The sequence below is a fragment of the Bos javanicus genome, chromosome 17 (genome assembly GCF_032452875.1).
Source record: "Bos javanicus breed banteng chromosome 17, ARS-OSU_banteng_1.0, whole genome shotgun sequence".
NCBI lineage: Eukaryota > Metazoa > Chordata > Mammalia > Artiodactyla > Bovidae > Bos > Bos javanicus.
Window position 1 is genome coordinate 36,001,692 of NC_083884.1, and position 19,165 is coordinate 36,020,856.

Here is a 19,165-nt window from a genome sequence, read left to right on the forward strand (position 1 = left end):
CTAGTGCACTGGGACGACCCAGAGGGATGGTATGGGGAGGGAGGAGGGTTCAGGATGGGGAGCACATGTATACCTGTGATGGATTCATTTTGATATTTGGCAAAACTAATACAATTATGTAAAGTTTAAAAATAAAATTTAAAAAAAATAAGTAAATAAAACCGTTGACTGTGTAGATTACAACAAAGTATCAAAAACTCTTAAAGAGATGGGAATAGCAGATCACCTTACCTGCCTCCTGAGAACCTGTATGCAAGTCAAGAAGCAACTGTTAGAACCAGACATGGAACAAATGACTGGTTCAAAATTGGAAAATGGCTATGACAAGGCTGTATACTGTCACCCTGCTTATTTAATTTATATGCAGAGTACATCATGAGAAATGCCAGCCTGGATAAATCACAAGCTGGAATGAAGACTGTTGGAAGAATTATCAAAAACTTCAGATATGCAGATGATACCACCCTAATGGGAAAAGTGATAGGGAACTAAAGAGCCTCTTGATGAGGGTGAAAGAGGAGAGTGAAAAAGCTGGCTTGAAACTCAACATTCAAAAAATGAAGATCATGGCATCCAGTCCCATCACTTCATAGCAAACAGATGAGGTAAAAGTAGAAATAGTGACAGATTTGATTTCCTTAAGCCCCAAAATCAAAGCAAGTGGTGACTGCAGACATAAAATTAAAAGATGCTTGCTCCCTGGAAAAAGCTATGAAAAACCTAGACAGCATATTAAAAACCAGAAATATCACTTTGCCGACAAAGGTCCATATAGTCAAAGCTATAGCTTTTCCAGTAGTCATGTACGAATGTAAGAGTTGGACCTTAAAGAAGGCTGAGCCCTGAAGAATTGATGGTTTCAAATTGTGGTGCTAGAGAAAACGCTTGAGAGTTCCTTGGACAGCAAGGAGATCAAACCAGTCAAGCCTAAAAGAAATCAATCCTGAATATTCACTGATTCTGAAGCTGAAGCTCCAATACCTTGGCCAGCTGATGCAATCAGCCAACTCACTGGAAAAGACCCTGATGCTAGGAAAGACTGAAGGCAAAAGGAGAAGAGGGCAGCAGAGGATGAAATGGTTAGGTAGCATCACCAACTCAATGGACCTGAATCTGAACAAACTCCAGGAGACAGTGGAGGACAGAGGAGCTTGGCATGCTGCAATCTATGGGGTTGCAGAGTAGGACATGACTTAGTGACTGAATAACAACAGTTATCTCAAAGCCATTATATGCTACCAAAGCACTTCATTCCTTTCCATGCAGCACTTTTTACACTTGAAATTAATCATCTTAATTTTACCATGACAGTCTTTTTAGTGTGTATGTGCAGGCAATCTTACAGGGTTAATGTTCCTTGTTTCAGCACAAATTTTGGAAACTGCATTCATTAACAAGTGTTTTTAAGGATAGGGCTAAATCTAATTCATATGGTATTCTTAAAAGGTCATTTCAAATTGTGACTATAATAAAAGCTCTAGAGAGTCTTCTGATACATTTTTTGTCTAAGCTGTGTGACAGTATATAAAATCACCTATTCCCTTCTATTTTCTGTGAGGCATCAATTCCCTTCTATTTTCCGTGAGGCAGCTGGAGAGGATGGTCAATGAAGATGACTTCTGGCCTTGATATTCTATAATTCTCAATTCCCTTCTATTTTCTGTGAGGCAGCTGGAGAGGATGGTCAATGAAGATGACTTCTGGCACTGATATTCTATAATTCTCAATATAAAGTTTTTGATAGCTTTTCTTGAGTTCAAAGATACATATGGATCTTGGCTTAGATGAATCAATACTGTTCAAATGTTCACACTGCCCAAAGCAATTGATAGACTCAATGCAACCCCATCAAAATTCTAATACCATCTTTCAAAGAAATAGCAAATACTCCTAAAATTTGTATAGAAACACAAAAATCCCAAATAGCCAAACTAATCTTGAAGAACAAAACTGGAGGCATCATATTCTCTTACCTAAAACTCTATCACAAAGCTGTGATAATCAAAACAGTATGGTATTAGCATAAAAACAGACAAATAAATCAATGGAACAAAATAGAGAGCCCAGAAATAAACACACATATATACGGTCAGTTAATTTATGACAGAGGATCCAAAAATATATAATGAGGAAATAAGAGCCTCTTCAATAGTCAGTGCTGGGAAAACTGGGTACCACATACTAAAAGAATGAAACATGATCACTATTTTATACCACACACAAAAATCAACTAAAATTGAATTACGGACTTGAATGTAAGACCTGAAACCAAAAAACTCCTGGAAGAAAATATCAGCAGTAGACTCTCTGACATAAGCTTGGTGATTATTTTTGAATCTAACACCAAAGGCAAAGCAACAATAGTAAAAATAAACAAGTGGGACTATGTCAAACTAAAATGCTTCTTCAAAGGAAAGGCAACTATCAACAAATGGAAAGGCAACCAGCAGAAGGAAAAAAATATTTGCCAGTCATAAATCTGATACAGGACTAAAATCTAAAATATATAAAAAAGGCAAACAATCCAATATAAAAAATGGTCAGAGAATATGAATATTTTCCCAAAGAAGGCATGCAGATGATCAACTGACACATCACTAAGCATCAGGGAAATGCAAATCAAAATCACAGTGACCTATCACCTCACACCTGTTAGAATGCCTGTCATCAAAAACAAATAACAAATGTTAGTGTGGATGTGAAAAAAAAAACCCTTGTGCACTATTAAGGAGAATATAAATTGGTAAAGCTACTATGGAAGATAATGGTGGTTCCTCAAAAACTAAAACAGAACTGCCATATGATTCAGCAATTCCACTTCTGGGTAGTTATTCGAAGGAAATGAAACAACTAATTCAAAGAGATACATGCATCCCCAAGTTCACTGCAGTATTATTTACAACAGCCAAGATATGGAGATAACCTAAGTGTCTATCTGTGGATGAATGGAAAAAGAAATTATAGTGAGTATATATATACAAATATTGATCCTAAAGGAAATCAATCTTGAATATTCACTGGATGGACCGATGCTGACGTTGAAGCTCCAATACTCTGGTCACCTGATGTAAAAAACCAACTCATTGGAAAAGACCCTGATGCTGGAAAGATTGAGGGCAAGAGGAGAAGGGGATGGCAGAGGATGAGATGGTTAGATGGGACTATCTATCCAAATGTATTTATCACAGGGACCATCCAAATGTATTTTCCAAGAATGCTGGATGCCTGCATATGCATCTTTTGTTAGTGTATTAGAATAACATCAAAAAGTCAACTATTTATGACTTCTGAAAGACATTCTACCTACACAGACACTTAGGTGAGTTTATCTGAGTTACTTCACAAAGATAATGCAGCTCATTCTTTGGAAAATGCTAGAAAATAAAGGTTGATTTCCTGGTACTTCAAACCCAACATTCCCAGAAACTCATACTCTTCCCCTGTAAAGCAGTTCCTCCTCCCATATTCTTTATCATGCACTAGCTCGGTTAACTGCCCAAGCCCAAGACCAAACATCATCCAGGGTTCTATACTTTCTCTCACCATTCACTGTCAAAAAACCAAAGACATAAACAAACATGTGGATCTTGGGTTGTCCTAAAGGTAAAGACTACCTGGTATATCAGTAAAGACTACATTCTGAATAGTACTATGGCTTACATCACTCTGTGGGTTGAATTGTGTCCCCTACAAAGATATTCAATTCCTAAGCTCAGGTACCTGTGAGTGTGATCTTATTTGGATACAATGTCTTGGCAAATGTAATCAAGTCAAAATGTAGTTACACTGGATTACAATGGGCCTTATTCCAATTAACAGTGTCCCTGTAAGGGGAAAACTTAAGACACAGAGACTCATGAAGAGAATGCCAAGTGAAGATGGAGACAGAGATTTGAGTGATGCAAAACAGATTCCCTGTTTTGCAGCTACAAAACAGGAAATGCCAAGGACTATTAGCAACCACCAAAGCTAGGAAAAGACAAGGGAGCCTTGAAAGAGGGCATGGCCCTGCCATCACACTAGTTTCAGACTTGTAGGCTCCACAACTGTGGAAGAGTAATTTTCTGTTGTTTTAAGCCACCTAGTGTAGGGTACTTTGCTTTGGCAGCCCTAATATAAAACTAATAGACATAAGATGATCAAGTAAAAAGTATGTGGCTTCATACGTCAGACATGGTCACTGACCCATCACATTAGAGCCTTAGCCTTGAAGCTGTGCACTAAGACAAATGCTACCAGAAATAAGGAGCTACAGATGAGTGACCCAGAATTGAGTCTTGAGGGTAGTCACAGTGTGAAGCTTCCCATCATAAAAGAGTATTAGTATAGAAACAAAAGAAAAAAATATTTCTTAGAAATGCTAGCACTACAAAATGTAAGCAAATTAAGTAGATAAGCAAATTCCTAGAGAATATGTATAGACTATGCTTATCTTCAGCATGAATCATAAAGTGTTTGCCATCTGGGAAACAAAATGTCACTGGTATCAATACTTCTATTACTGCCTTGATATCTCTACTCCACGAATTCCTCTTCTTATCACCATATAAATCACACTTTACACTTCTGTTTCTGTACAAGTATGCCAATAATTGTGCAATTAGGGGTAATATGGACCCTCATAATAAACTCAATAAAACATTTTTTATAACCAGCAAAGTCTCCAGGTTTTGATATTTTACCATAATTATGTATGAGGTCAACATGGAGGAAACACAGAAACTCTCTGTACTATCTCTGTAATCTCCTGTAAATCTATAATTTCTTGAAATAAAAGTTTTTTTAAAAAGAAACATGTTCTATGGCAAAAACTAGTATACACTAAGTGTTAAGTTTTAGCTACTACATTAAAATAATACAGTTTTATCAAACCCAGGTATCCCACATTACAGGTGGCTTCTTTACCAGCTGAGCAACCAGGGAAGCCCACTATAGCAGAAGAGTGCAAAGGGGTATGCTCTTTTATATAAGATGGTCAGTTACTTCACAGAATCCATGGTGAGTTATCATTTGTTGATGATTTACTGTCAGATTCATCACCCTGTCTATAATTTTACTTTGTCCTACATTAAAATCCATCTCAGCTCTAATGCCCACCACTTGACTAAAAGTAGGAAAGAGACTTAAAGAAGGGGTAGATGCCAAAAAAAGTCATTATCATTAAAAAAAGAATAATAAAGTGATAATGTACCCAGGAATGTAAAAATATTCCCATTTGATGAATGTCACCAGTTCTCTTCCAAAAGAGCTTTAGGGATATCTTGAAAGTATTAACAAAGAACTTTGTAAGTATGTTGCATGCAAAGAATTAATCAGTGTTCATATAGATATGCATGTTTTCAAGATTTATGGTTCAGTTCAGTCACTCAGTCGTGTGCAACTCTTTGCAACCCCATGGACTGCAGCATGCCAGGCCTCCCTGTCCATGACCAACATTTATGGTTTATGGTACTGGTTAATATTAACACTTGGACTTTCTTTGGTGGCTTAGATGGTAAAGAATCCGCCTGCAGTGTAGGAGACCTGGGTTTGATCCCTGGGTTGGGAAGATCTCCTGGAAAAGTAAATGGCAACTCACTCCAGTATCCTTGCCTGGGAAATTCCATGGACAGAGGAACCTGGCAGGCTACAGTCCATGGTATTGCAAAGAGTCAGGCACGACTGAGCGATTAACAAACAATATTACAACCTAGGTTGTGATTTTCAAGACTCTACTAACATTCTATACAATTCGTTTTACCCTTTCATAAACATATGAGAAAGTCAGAAAGTATTTCTTACAATTTCTAAAAACAATAGATAAATAATTGTTTGGGATCACATAAATAAGGAACAGCAGGGGAAAAAAAGAAAAGCTAAAATTCTTGAAACAATTCACACAATACAAAACTGCTTAGTACAGTTAAACTGAAGGTCCCTAATTTAAAAAGCTATACAGTCCATGCACAGAAGTTAACACATTGTTTTCACCCCATAAATAGTAACAATAAACTTCTGAGTCTCTACCACAACTCACTTTCACGTTACCTGATAGTTATCACTGACAAACACATTCAGGGGTGACAGGACAAGTTGCAGCATGGTCTCCCTAAATCCTTTTTTCATCTCAAAACATAGTCTTTCCAAAAAAGCTGTAGGGCACTCAGGACCATCAGTAGTTCCATGCTAAAGTCAAGCAAAAACCACAATTAATATATAGAAAATTAAAGACCAAGGAAGTACATAAAAATAAAAATTACACTTATACAATTAAAAAATTTTGATTTTTTTCAAAAGGAAGAATGGTGCTTACTGACAAAAATAACTATTCTGTATCCCAGAAAATGATCTTAGGTTAATTAAGCACCAGAGCTGATTTCTCTCCTGTGAGACCCTAGGAACATAATATGGAGCCAATATGCAGCACAATGCTCCAAGGGCCACTCTCTCCCCATCTGGCCTGGCTCCAACGGACACGGGTTCTTTGGGCAATATAATCTCATTTCAGGTCAGCCCCAATAGGCCAAAGGGTCATCTTTAGAGTAAACTAGGATACTATGGAGAATCCAAACCCATGACACAATTCAACCTCCAGGGTCAAGCCTAAATCATGATTTTGTATAGTTCCACCAAAAGGTCCCAAACTGATCTAGAGTCAGAGATAAAGACTAAGTGTAAAGTCCTATGATATCCATCAGGCTAACTGTAAATCTAGCAATTCAACAACATGGCAAAATATTCTAAAGTTATACAGAACAGCAAAGAAGGAGCTAAAGTGAAAGAAGAGAAATAGGAAAATTGTCAATGATCAAGTGATTATGAAGAAAATAATATACTAGCTTTATAAAGATAAAAGGATAAATATACAACAGTTTTGAATCTAAATTATTCTATGTAAGTATGTGCACAAACTACATCACTTCCTATGCTAGGTGGATTTCATAATAGACTCAACTGTTTTGATATGCAAACACTTACAACAGGAAGACGTCCATGAACTTTGTACAAATTAACAAGTACAGTAATATCCCAAGGACGCAAGGTAAGTGGATGAATTGACTTTGCTGAACTTTCATTTTCTTTTTTATCATTTTCCATCCCAACAGCAGTCCATCCAGAACTGGATGATGTTGACAGGGACAGAACGGGGCTTGAAATAACCTCTTCAAAATCCATGTACATGTCATCTTCCCCAAAGTAGTTTTCCTATAAATATTAAGAATAAACTGCTATCAAAAGAGATATGTAACAATAATGCTTCACCTTAGAGCCTGAAATTTGTAAACTAAGCATTTCTTATCCTATTTTAGAGTATTAGTCTATTTCCTAAAATGAAAACAAGATAAAACATCCAAAAAGCTTTCAAGTTCTAACACTGACACCAAATAAAACATAAGTTAAAACTAAAGAGGAAAAAAAAGTAATAGAGACGTTTAAGATAGGTAACAACTCGAAGTCAGCATGACACTAAGGCAAAAACAAAAAACAGCTACGTCTTATATATTCTTAATAAATGGAAGCAGAGAGTTCACTGGATTATAAATGATTTTATAAAATGTGTCAAAACTTAATGATTTTTAATTTGTTTCAGTAGATATTTCATACAAGTTCTGAATTAACATGATGAATTTGAGTACTAATATTTAGAGTAATAAATTTTTGACACGAATAAAAAGTTGTTATAAAATCTGTAATGCAGAGTCTGCATCAAAACATAATAAACTACTAACGTAGGTAACATAGAATTTACAAAGAAATTTAAAATAAAGGCATATCTTTCTTTCTCTATGCTCTTTGTTCTTATTTTTGTTTATGTACTACTATGGAATTTTTTAGTTAAAACAACTGAGATTCAATATACATGTGGTGATGCAAAAACAGTTAAAACTGGACATGGAACAACAGACTGGTTCCAAGTAGGAAAAGAAGTACGTCAAGGCTGTATATTGCCACCCTGCTTATTTAACTTCTCTGCAGAGTACATCATGAGAAACGCTGGGCTGGAAGTAGCACAAGCTGGAATCAAGGCTGCTGGGAGAAATATCAATAATTTCAGATATGCAGATGACACCACCCTTATGGCAGAAAGTGAAGAGGAACTAAAAAGCCTCTTGATGAAAGTGAAAGAGGAGAGTGAAAAAGTTGGCTTAAAGCTCAACGTTCAGAAAACTAAGATCATAGTACCTGGTCCCATCACTTCATGGGAAATAGATGGGGAAACAGTGGAAACAGTGTCAGACTTAATTTTTTTTCCAAAATCACTACAGATGGTGATTGCAGCCATGAAATTAAAAGATGCTTACTCCTTAGAAGGAAAGTTATAACCAACCTAGACAGCATATTAAAAAGCAGAGACATTACCTTGCCAACAAAGGTCTGTCTAGTCAAGGCTATGGTTGTTCCAGTGGTCATGTATGGATGTGAGAGTTGGACTGTGAAGAAAGCTGAGCACCGAAGAATTGATGCTTTTGAACTGTGGTGTTGGAGAAGACTCCTGCGAGTCCCTTGGACTGCAAGGAGATCCAACCAGTCCATTCTAAAGGAGATCAACCCTGGGTGTTCTTAGGAAGGACTGACGCTAAAGCTCAAACTCCAATATTTTGGCCATCTCATGAGAAGAGCTGATTCATTGGAAAAGACTCTGATGCTGGGAGGGATTGGGGGCAGGGGGAGAAGGGGACAACAGAGGATGAGATGGCTGGATGGCATCACCGACTCGATGGACATGAGTTTGGGTGAACTCCGGGAGTTGGTGATGGACAGGGAGGCCTGGCGTGCTGCGATCCATGGGTCACAAAGGGTCGGACATGACTGAGCGACTGAACTGAACTCGAGAGAGAGCTCCAAATAACTCTTTGCTTATTATTTACCATGAAGTAAAATTGTTGGTTTTTAATGAACTCACTTGAAGTAGCCTTTTCCTGGTAATTATCCTCAGATAACAAAGTTTTTTATACTTCTGCTGCCACATTAATTACAATGTGTTAAAACTGTCCAGGTACATATATATCCTGCTCTAGCTTATCTTCTTAGCAACAGACGCTATATCTTTTATCTCTAGTAACTGGCACAAAATTCCTAGAATATACTAACTTCTCAAAAAAAATGCTAAATGAAGAGTTTTTAAGACTATTTTTAACAAATAATTTTATAATTGAGCCTAACACCACAAGTTCAGTGAACATATATCCTAAATGCTTTAAATCATAAAACTGGCCATTTCAAAAGGTCTCAATATCAATTAGATAGTTAACTGCTTTTCCTACATTTAAAAATATGGACATTCTTTTAAAAATCTTACCTTAATACACAGAAAGGCATTTAATAGAGGTCCATAGAGAGTTATCTGAGAATCTGGAGAAAGTTCCATTTCTACATGAAGTTTATCAGGTGGAAGTTCTGAGGGATCAATAGGAGGACGTGAAGAAGTAGAGGGAGAAGAAACAACTCTGTCTGTTTTCTGAGATGGCCTTAACACAGATAGCATTGTTTCTTCCATTTCTGACACTGGAATAAATGGAAGGAAAAAAAAGAATAATGTTTGAGTGGAAAGGGGGAAAAGGATCTCTTAAAAGTTCTTCAAGAAACTATTCACTAAAAAATTCTATTTTGTAAATATGAAATCAACCAACACTAATAAAATGTCTCCAGTATATAATGAAAACAAAACTAAAAGACTAATAATTAAAAATGCAATAAAGAATAGACAGACTTCATTGAAATACATATAAAAATACACAAATCCAGAAAGAGCTCCAAATAAGTCTTTGCTTATTATTATTACTACTACAAAGAATCAATAAAAAGTTTTCATTAACAAAGGCAATATTATTATCAAGTTCTGGCAATATACAGTAAAGCTGGGTCAGAACTAGGCTCTAACTATACTTGGACATTAAACTATAGTTATTTTCACATAAACAGCTATACAAACGCACTGTGGCATTATCAAGATCTATATATAAGAAAGTTACAAAAACTATTCTTTAATACTTAACTCACTGGAAAAATACAAAGAAAATATTTTCACTAGATTCTAATTCTACTTTGAACCCAAATAAAGCCGCACTTAAGCCTCTGGGAAACTATAAATGACAGCTGTCAAAATGCATTAAAGAAACTAACATTTTACAAAATCAAGCACTCTAAATCTATAGATGTACATATACCTGATATCATACTCCAGCTCTGCCCACCAGACCTTGAGAAAATTATTCCTTTCTCTGAGCATATTTCCTCAACTCAACAATGACAATAATATTATAATATCTATTTCACAGAGTTGCTTCAAGGATTAAATGAGATAAAGTAAACCAAGGAACAGCTTGGCCTAGTAATTGATAGCAAATGCCCAAAGAATGTTATACCAAAAATCTTAGAAGCATAATTATGTCAAAAGAATAGATGCATTTCCAAAAAGTTTTAATTTCTCCTCTGTATCCTTGATGTTTATCAATTTTGACATTTTAAGATACTGATTATACAGAAACACTTACATGACTGTTTCAGCTGTTCATCTGCTTTTTGTGGATAAATTGGATGCCATGTATAATCAATTGTAAGCATGACACTTGGGACAGTCCAGCATTCAACCCAACCAGCCCTTTGAAGAGTAAAAAATAAAGTTTCTAGTCAGGTACTTATTCCTTTAATTGTAGACACCAGTTACATATAAACAAATTTTACTATTATTCTCTGAAAGGACTGAAAGCATAATTTTTCCACATTAACACAAAATACTTAAATTGCTAATATTAAATACTTACTTTTCTTGAGTGATGTTCCGCCATTTTGGTTTAACTGTTTTCTGGCCACTTTGACATTCAGCAGGAATACCAGTATCATGAGTCATTTTATTGGGGTGGCAATTCTTTACCAGCATAAATAATGAGTATTTACTAGGGTGGCAATCTGGTAGAAACAAATGAAGGTCAACATCTTCCCCCTAAAAAACAGTTAATAATAACCCAAAGTAATAAAACAGGTACAGAAGTTTGTTAGAATACTATTTACAAACAAGTCTATCTATAATACGCTTGAGAATAAATTCAGTAAAAAATAAATCTGAAAGTGCAAATTTACACTGAATAGTCAGGTAAGTAACTGGAATAAGATTTTACATTATCTGAAATTCTGCTTAGAAAGTCAAGAAAAAAATCAGGGAAACAAACTGCAAAATTTTTAGAGAACAGTAAGAAGGTTTCCTTGGATATTTCACATATAATTCAGTTTAAAAAAAAAAAACAGAATTATCTAATATAAGCTCAGATGGAATATGCTCAATATTTTCATTAATTTTAAAAATATGATTGTCTGTATTTAGTAAGTCTTGGTTCCTCAACTGGCTTTTATACCTGTGGCGGATTCATTTTGATATTTGGCAAAACTAATACAATTATGTAAAGTTTAAAAATAAAATTAAATTAAAAAATAAATAAATAAATAAAAGCTGAAAAAAAAAATAAATAAATAAAAAAGAATTATATCAAAGGATCTTCACTGAGTTTCACTTTTTTCCCTTACAGGTGCCCTAATCTTTGCTCATCTTGATGCCTGGTTTCTTAACAGGCACCACAGTCAGCTTTACTGCCTGGGTCCAAATTCCAACTTAGCCACTCACTAGCTAATGACAAGTTACATAAACTTGCCTCCTCAGTTTCCCATTCCATAAATGCACATAACAACTACTTTAAGAAGGTTGTTCTGAGAATTAAATGAATTACTACACATAAAGCAATTGGAATAGTGTCTGGCACTAAGAAGATGTTAAAAAGTGCTGGCTGCTCGTACTATTGTTTTTATTTCTTACCACCATAACCTCCACCAATACTACAACTACTGTTGACTGTATATACCTTAAAATTAGATGTACCATGAATTTTGAACTCCTCAGAGCTGGCTTTTGGATAAAAGGAAGAAGGGTCCTTGTATTTATTCCCTGAATTCAAGGGTACAATTAGAAATGAAACACTGTTGATTTTTGAATAATACAGGTGTGAATGCACAAGTCCACTTATGCGTGGGTTTTTTTCCAATGGTAAATACTACATTACTATATGCTCTGCAGTTGGTTGAATCTGCAGATCCTGAACCTTGGATACAGAGGAACCAAGGATATGGAGGATCTAAGGAGAACCAACTCTAAATTGCACATGAATTTTCTGATGGCAGGGAGAGTCAGCACCCCAATCCCCAGACTGTTCAAGGGTCAACTGTACAAAAAAATGTAAAATATAGCTCACAGACTTAGTAAAACGTTAGAGCTACAAAAATTCTTAAGAGAAAATAAAGATTAGTCATAGAGGTTAGAAATGAGCTCTAACAAAATAATTGACTCAAGGAATTATTTTTCATCAGCCAACTTCTTTTTAACTGAAGTACAATTACTTACAATATTATTCAATATACTCGTTTTAGTTGTACAACAGAGTATTTCAATGTTTTTATGGATTACACATTACACAAAGTTATGACAGGATATTGATTTTATTCCCTGTGCTCTACATTACATCTCTGTGACCTGTTTATTTTATAACTGGTAATTTATACCTTTTAATCTCCTTCACCTATTTCACCCCTCCCCTTTCTAGTAACCATTAGTTTGTTTTTTGTATCTCAGAGTCTATTTCTGCTTTATTCATTCATTTTGTTCTTTAGATTCCAAATATAAGTGAAAACATACAGTATTTGTGTTTCTCTGTCTGACTTATTTCACTATGCATAATACCCATTCTAGGTCATCTATGCCACAAATGCTACGATCTCATTCTTTTTTAAGGCTAAGTAATACTCCAATGAGTATATATACCACATTTTCTTCATCCACATTCATTCATCTGTCAATGGGCACTAAGGTTGCTTCCATATCCTGGCTACTGTAAATAATGCTGCCATGAATACTGGAGTACACATATGTTTTCAAATTATTGTGCAATTTCTTAGGGGAACTTAGGGAATTTACAGGAATGGCAGAATATTGCAATTAACTACCAAAAAAAAAAAAAAAACCAGAAGCAATTCTGTGACACTAAAGTTAGTGAACAGTGGAGGAAAGCCAAAATACTGCAGGCTGGCAACAGAATGGGCAGGAGAGAATAAAGATAAGCACCGGGAAATCAAACTTATTAATAGACCTTGTGGAACAAACAATGCATCCAATTATACGTACTTTTAAAGAGAACTTGGTATTACATGTAGCTGGAACAAAGTCCGTAAAAGGCAAAGAAAAATCAATGTTTAATGTTTCCCCACAGGCTGCCAGGTACACTGCAAAAAAAGAGAAAAAGAAATTTAATTTCCAAAAAAAAAAGAAATAAAAACTGCCTTAAATACATACCTAAACAAAATTAAATTTAAATGCTTAGTTCAATATGAATTCTGAAATAGTTCTCTGAGAGTCTCACAAGACAATGCAAAAAAAGGTCAATTCTAGTACCTATTAAAACTACAAAATCAACACCAATTTTCTTTGTTGATATTTGTCTTAATGAACAGAATATTTAACCTATTTTTTTTAAAGTACCTACCATTTTCCTGTTGTTTAGTGGAACAGTCAATCCAGTTGTGCTGATTAGCTGCCCAAATCATTTCAAATTGATGAAACATGATTTTAAAATTCCATGTATATGGAACAAATGAAAAAATGTCTGGTGCACTATCACTTGACCAGTCTTGAATTAAATCTAAAATAATTGAAGTAGGAGACAAAATGCACAATTAATTGAAATTGAGAAAACAAAATAAAAATATTCTAACATCAAAAATGATGTTTTCAATTGTAACTAAAAAGAATTTTTATACAAAGATATTAAAAGGTGATTAAAATGGAGCTAAATTAAGATTGCAGGAGAATTATCAACAACCTCGTATATGCAGATGATACCTCTTGAATGACAGAAAATGAAGAGGAACTTAAGAGCATCTTGATGAAAGTGAGAGAGGACAGTGAAAAAGCTGGCTCAAAACTCAACATTCAAAAAACTAAGATCATGGCAAACAGATGGGGAAAATGTGGAAACATTGTCAGATTTCATTTTCTTGGGCTCCAAAATCAATGCAGATGGTGACTGCAGCCACTAAATTAAAAAACATTTGCTCCGTTGAAAAATACCTATGACAAACGTAGATAGTGTATTATAAAGCAGAGATATTACTTTGCGGACAAAGTTCAGTATAGTCAAAACTATGGTTTTTCCAGTAGTCGTGTACAGATGTGAGAGTTGAACCATAAAGAAGGCTGAGTGCCTTTTAAAGAATTGACAACTTTCAAACTGTGGTGTTGGAGAAGACTCTTGAGAGTCCCCTGGACAGCAAGGAGATCAAACCAGTCAATACTAAAGGAAATTAATCCTGAATATTCACTGGAAGATCTAATGCTGAAACTGAAGCTCCAATACTTTGACCACTTGATGTGAAGAGCTGACTCAATGGAAAAGACCCTGATGCTGGGAAAGACTGAGGGCAAGAGGAGAAGGAGGCGACAAAGGATGAGATGTTTGGATAGCATCACTGACTGAACGGACATGAGTTTAAGTAAAGTCAGGGAGATAGTGAAGGACAGAAAAGCCTGATGTGCTGCAGTTCACGGGTTCGCAAAGAGTTGGAAATGACTTAGGAACTGAAGTACAACAATAACAAACAGTTTGAGAGTAAAAATGCTTATTTACTAATCACAGTTACAGATAAGAAAAATTTTAATGTATTTCATACACGTATTATATCTTTAAAGAAAGTTAAGAAGATAAAAGGGCAAGAAAATCACCTGATATTCTGTTACTCAAATATCTAATATTGTGGACATATCTCATTCTAGTTTGTTCTCTATGTAAATTTTTACAGTATCCTAAGATGCACATGTTTTATGTATTACTTTTGTCACTGAACTCAAAATTTTGCCATGTTATTTAATAGACAGTAACAAAGATTTTAATGATAGTTCATTAAAAAGATCTGTAAAGATTTATTTAACCATATACTGTACTTTGATATTTAGACTTGCTTCAAATTTTTGTTGTAGATGATGTTATTGCATTTATTTCCATACAAGATATTTTACATATTCACAATTATTCTGACAGGACAGATTTCAAAAGTAGATTTCCTAGATCAAAGTTTATGAATTTTTTAAAGATGAGCTCGATAAAGGATAGAAAAGGTATGGACCTAACAGAAGCAGAAGATATCAAGAAGAGGTGGCAAGAATACACAGAAGAACTGTACAAAAAAGATCTTCACGACCCAGATTATCATGATGGTGTGATCACTGACCTAGAGCCAGACATCCTGGAATGTGAAGTCAAGCAGGCCTTAAAAGCATCACTACGAACAAAGCTAGTGGAGGTGATGGAATTTCACTTGAGCTCTTTCAAATCCTGAAAGATGATGCTGTGAAAGTGCTGCACTCAATATGCCAGCAAATTTGGAAAACTCAGCAGTGGCCACAGGACTGGAAAAGGTCCCAAAGAAAGGCAATGCCAAAGAATGCTCAAACTACCACACAATTGCACTCATCTCACACGCTAGTAAAGTAATGCTCAAAATTCTCCAAGCCAGGCTTCAGCAATATGTGAACTGTGAACTTCCTGATGTTCAAGCTGGTTTTAGAAAAGGCAGAGGAACCAGAGATCAAATTGCCAACATCCGCTGGATCATGGAAAAAGCAAGAGAGTTCCAGAAAATCATGTATTTCTGCTTTATTGACTATGCCAAAGCCTTTGACTGTGTGGATCACAATAACCTGTGGGAAATTCTGAAAGAGATGGGAATACCAGACCACCTGATCTGCCTCTTGAGAAATCTGTATGCAGGTCAGGAAGCAACAGTTAGAACTGGACATGGAACAGCAGACTGGTTCCAAATAGGAAAAGGAGTACATCAAGGCTGTATATTGTCATCCTGCTTATTTAACTATTATGCAGAGTACATCATGAGAAATGCTGGACTGGAAGAAACACAAGCTGGAATCAAGATTGCCGGGAGAAATATCAATAACCTCAGATATGCAGATGACACCACCCTTATGGCAGAAAGTGAAGAGGAACTCAAAGCCTCTTGATGAAAGTGAAAGAGGAGAGTAAAAAAGTTGGCTTAAAGCTCAACATTCAGAAAACCAAGATCATGGCATCCGGTCCCATCACTTCATGGGAAATAGATGGGGAAACAGTGGAAACAGTGTCAGATTTTATTTTTGGGGGCTCCAAAATCACTGCAGATGGTGATTGCAGCCATGAAATTAAAAGACGCTTGCTCCTTGGAAGGAAAGTTATGACCAACCTAGATAGCATATTCAAAAGCAGAGACATTACTTTGCCAACAAAAGTCCGGCTAGTCAAGGCTATGGTTTTTCCAGTGGTCATGTATGGATGTGAGAGTTGGACTGTGAAGAAGGCTGAGCACCGAAGAATTGATGCTTCTGAACTGTGGTGTTGAAGAAGACTCTTGAGAGTCCCTTGGACTGCAAGGAGATCCAACCATCCATTCTGAAGGAGATCAGCCCTGGGATTGCTTTGGAGGGAATGATGCTAAAGCTGAAACTCCAGTACTTTGGCCACCTCATGCAAAGAATTGACTCATTGGAAAAGACTCTGATGCTGGGAGGGATTGGGGGCAGGAGGAGAAGGGGACAACAGAGGATGAGATGGCTGGATGGCATCACTGACTCGATGGACGTGAGTCTGAGTGAACTCCGGGAGTTGGTGATGGACAGGGAGGCCTGGTGTGCTGCGATTCATGGGGTCGCAAAGAGTCGGACATGACTGAGCGACTGAACTAAACTGAACTGAAGGCTATTATAAATCACAAGGACTCCCCAGCTGGCTCAGTGGTATGGAATCTACCTGCCAATGCAGGAGATGCAGGAGACGCAGGTTTGATTCCTGGGTCAGGAAGACCCCCTAGAGAGGGAAATGTCAACCCACTCCAGTATTCTTTCCTGGGAAATCCTATGGACAGAGGTGCCTGGAGAGCTACAGTCCATAGGGTCGCAAAGAGTTGAACACGACTAAGTGACTAAGCAACAATAAATCACAAACTGCTTTCCAAAAGTAGTAGATCAATTCATGTTATTAAAAATGTATGGTCAACTATCTGTTTCACTGTACCTGTTCCTGCATTATATTTCTTTCTACCTCTATTTTTATTTTTTTGATGGCAGCCGGGGTGCTGCATCTTGATTTCTGATAACTGAAAAATGGTATCTCAGTTTAATTGAATATTTTCGTTACAAGGAGGGTTGAATATTTTTTCATGTCACTTTATTCACAAAACAAATACCTACAGAATGTCTACTGTGTGCACACTCTGTTCTAGACCCTGGGAATACAATGTGAGCAAAACAAAGTCTTGGCCGTAGAATTACAGTCAATCAGCTTTACTGACTGCTGATTTACTGTACTGCTGCATTAGATGCTTTAATTGTTGCTTTTCAAAATTGTGCTCATATATTTTGTCTGCATATCCTTTCATACTTAAATATTTTTTTAAACCCAACAGGCAAAAGCTCTTTATACTATATAAAGATGTCACAGTGCTTTTCCTTCTAGCATTCACATCATTTGCATGTATTATATACTCACAGGAATCACATTCTTCAATAAAGCGTATCCTCCTAAAGGTGTCAAGCTCATCTTTGTACACTCAGTACATAATACAGTGCTACAAAATCAGAACTTTGTGTATTTGATGGAGAGCAGCAAGTACCATTGTTATAACACAAACTCTTGACAACCAGATAGTCCTGGGTTTATATTCTGGCTTATCATTTTACTAGTTATATGATCTTGAACAAATGACTGAAATTCTATTGGTCTTCTCTTTTACAAAATGGGGACAACTGACAGACTTATTGTGAGAATTGAGGGGATAATAAGTGAACTTTTAGCACAGAAACTGTCACAAGATAGCACATGAATGGTGGCACTTGTTAAAGATATTCTAAGAAAAATAATAGGCAAAATTAATTATATATTTAAAGTCATTTTCCTTGAATTTTAAAGGATATCTTTAAAGGAGAAATATTAGATTCAGTAAAGAACTCAGAAGTCAAATATTGTATGAACTCATTTTAAAAATAACTGCAACATACAGAAACCTGTACACATATATTAAATCCTCTCAGGAAAATGACAAAATAATATCAAGTTTCAATAAAAATTAGTATTAATAAGATGCAAAATTTTACTATATCAGCAATAAAAGGCATATGGCCAATTAACCTATTCTGAGACTAGAGAAAGGAAAATTCCACTTAATTTTACTTTATTTTAAATACATTTTTATTTCAACAAGCAATCCCAATAGTTTATCATATCTTACAGTATCTATGCTTACTTCTAAAACTTTATTTCTACATACTATCGTACCTAACTATCCTGACTGCATCATCACTAGCTTTAACACAATGGTCAGCACTCAGGAGGTGCCCAAACGTCATCTCTGCCGTTAACCAACTACACAATACAAAATTTATCACTCATCAAGTTGTTTTTCATGTTTTTCCCTCATAAACATGCTTGGTTCTGCACTTTTATTCAAATTATTCATTCCTTCTAAAATAAACACACTCATTGGTAACCTCTTTGTTAAGGAAAATGCTAACCATCTTTAACAATAGCATGACCATACAGAGAGAACAAGGGTCTATAGTCAAAAAATTGTTCTTAAATGTCTCTCCCACTTATTGGCTTCATGAGTCTGCCCAAGTTGTTGAATGTTTCTTCAATCTCCTCACCATTAACTCAGGGATAACAGTAACAGCTGTCTCTTTTCAGAGTTGTGAAGCTGATTAAAATGAATATGCTTTGGAATGTTTTATGAAAACACTATGCAAATTTTCATTAATGTTACTGAGTTCATTTACAAAGATTATTTCAGATCTTAATGCCCTTTCTTACTTTCTCTAATTGCCTTCCGATCATAGAGATGTCCTCTGTATTCACATTTTCCATGTACTTGTTAGGGTCACAATTCATGGTTGTGCAATATACTTGAGATTGATAAATAAAGATATGCACATAAGCAATGTGCTTAGTTGCTCAGTCGTGTCTGAGTCTTTGCAACCCTCTGCACTGTAGCTTGCCAGGCTCCTCTGTCCATGGGATTTTTCAGGCAAGAATACTGGAGTGGGTTACCATTTCCTTCTCTAGGGGATCTTCCCGACCCAGGGATTGAACCTGCGTCTCTTGTCTCC

At 35.9% G+C, this 19,165-nt stretch overlaps 1 protein-coding gene across 7 annotated transcripts in view; it reads right to left on the reverse strand.

The window, feature by feature from the left end:
• The window catches only part of BLTP1 (bridge-like lipid transfer protein family member 1), a 194,990-nt gene that overhangs the window by 125,022 nt on the left and 50,803 nt on the right, over positions 1-19,165 (reverse strand). For all 7 annotated transcript variants that reach the window (XM_061384265.1, XM_061384270.1, XM_061384269.1 and 4 more), the window contains exons 16-22: positions 13,506-13,661; positions 13,148-13,245; positions 10,746-10,924; positions 10,476-10,582; positions 9,281-9,486; positions 6,958-7,185; positions 6,028-6,165 (exon numbers count right to left, since the gene is read on the reverse strand). In XM_061384265.1, the coding sequence (XP_061240249.1) occupies positions 6,028-6,165; positions 6,958-7,185; positions 9,281-9,486; positions 10,476-10,582; positions 10,746-10,924; positions 13,148-13,245; positions 13,506-13,661 (1,112 nt within the window). The remainder of the gene's footprint in view (positions 1-6,027; positions 6,166-6,957; positions 7,186-9,280; positions 9,487-10,475; positions 10,583-10,745; positions 10,925-13,147; positions 13,246-13,505; positions 13,662-19,165) is intronic.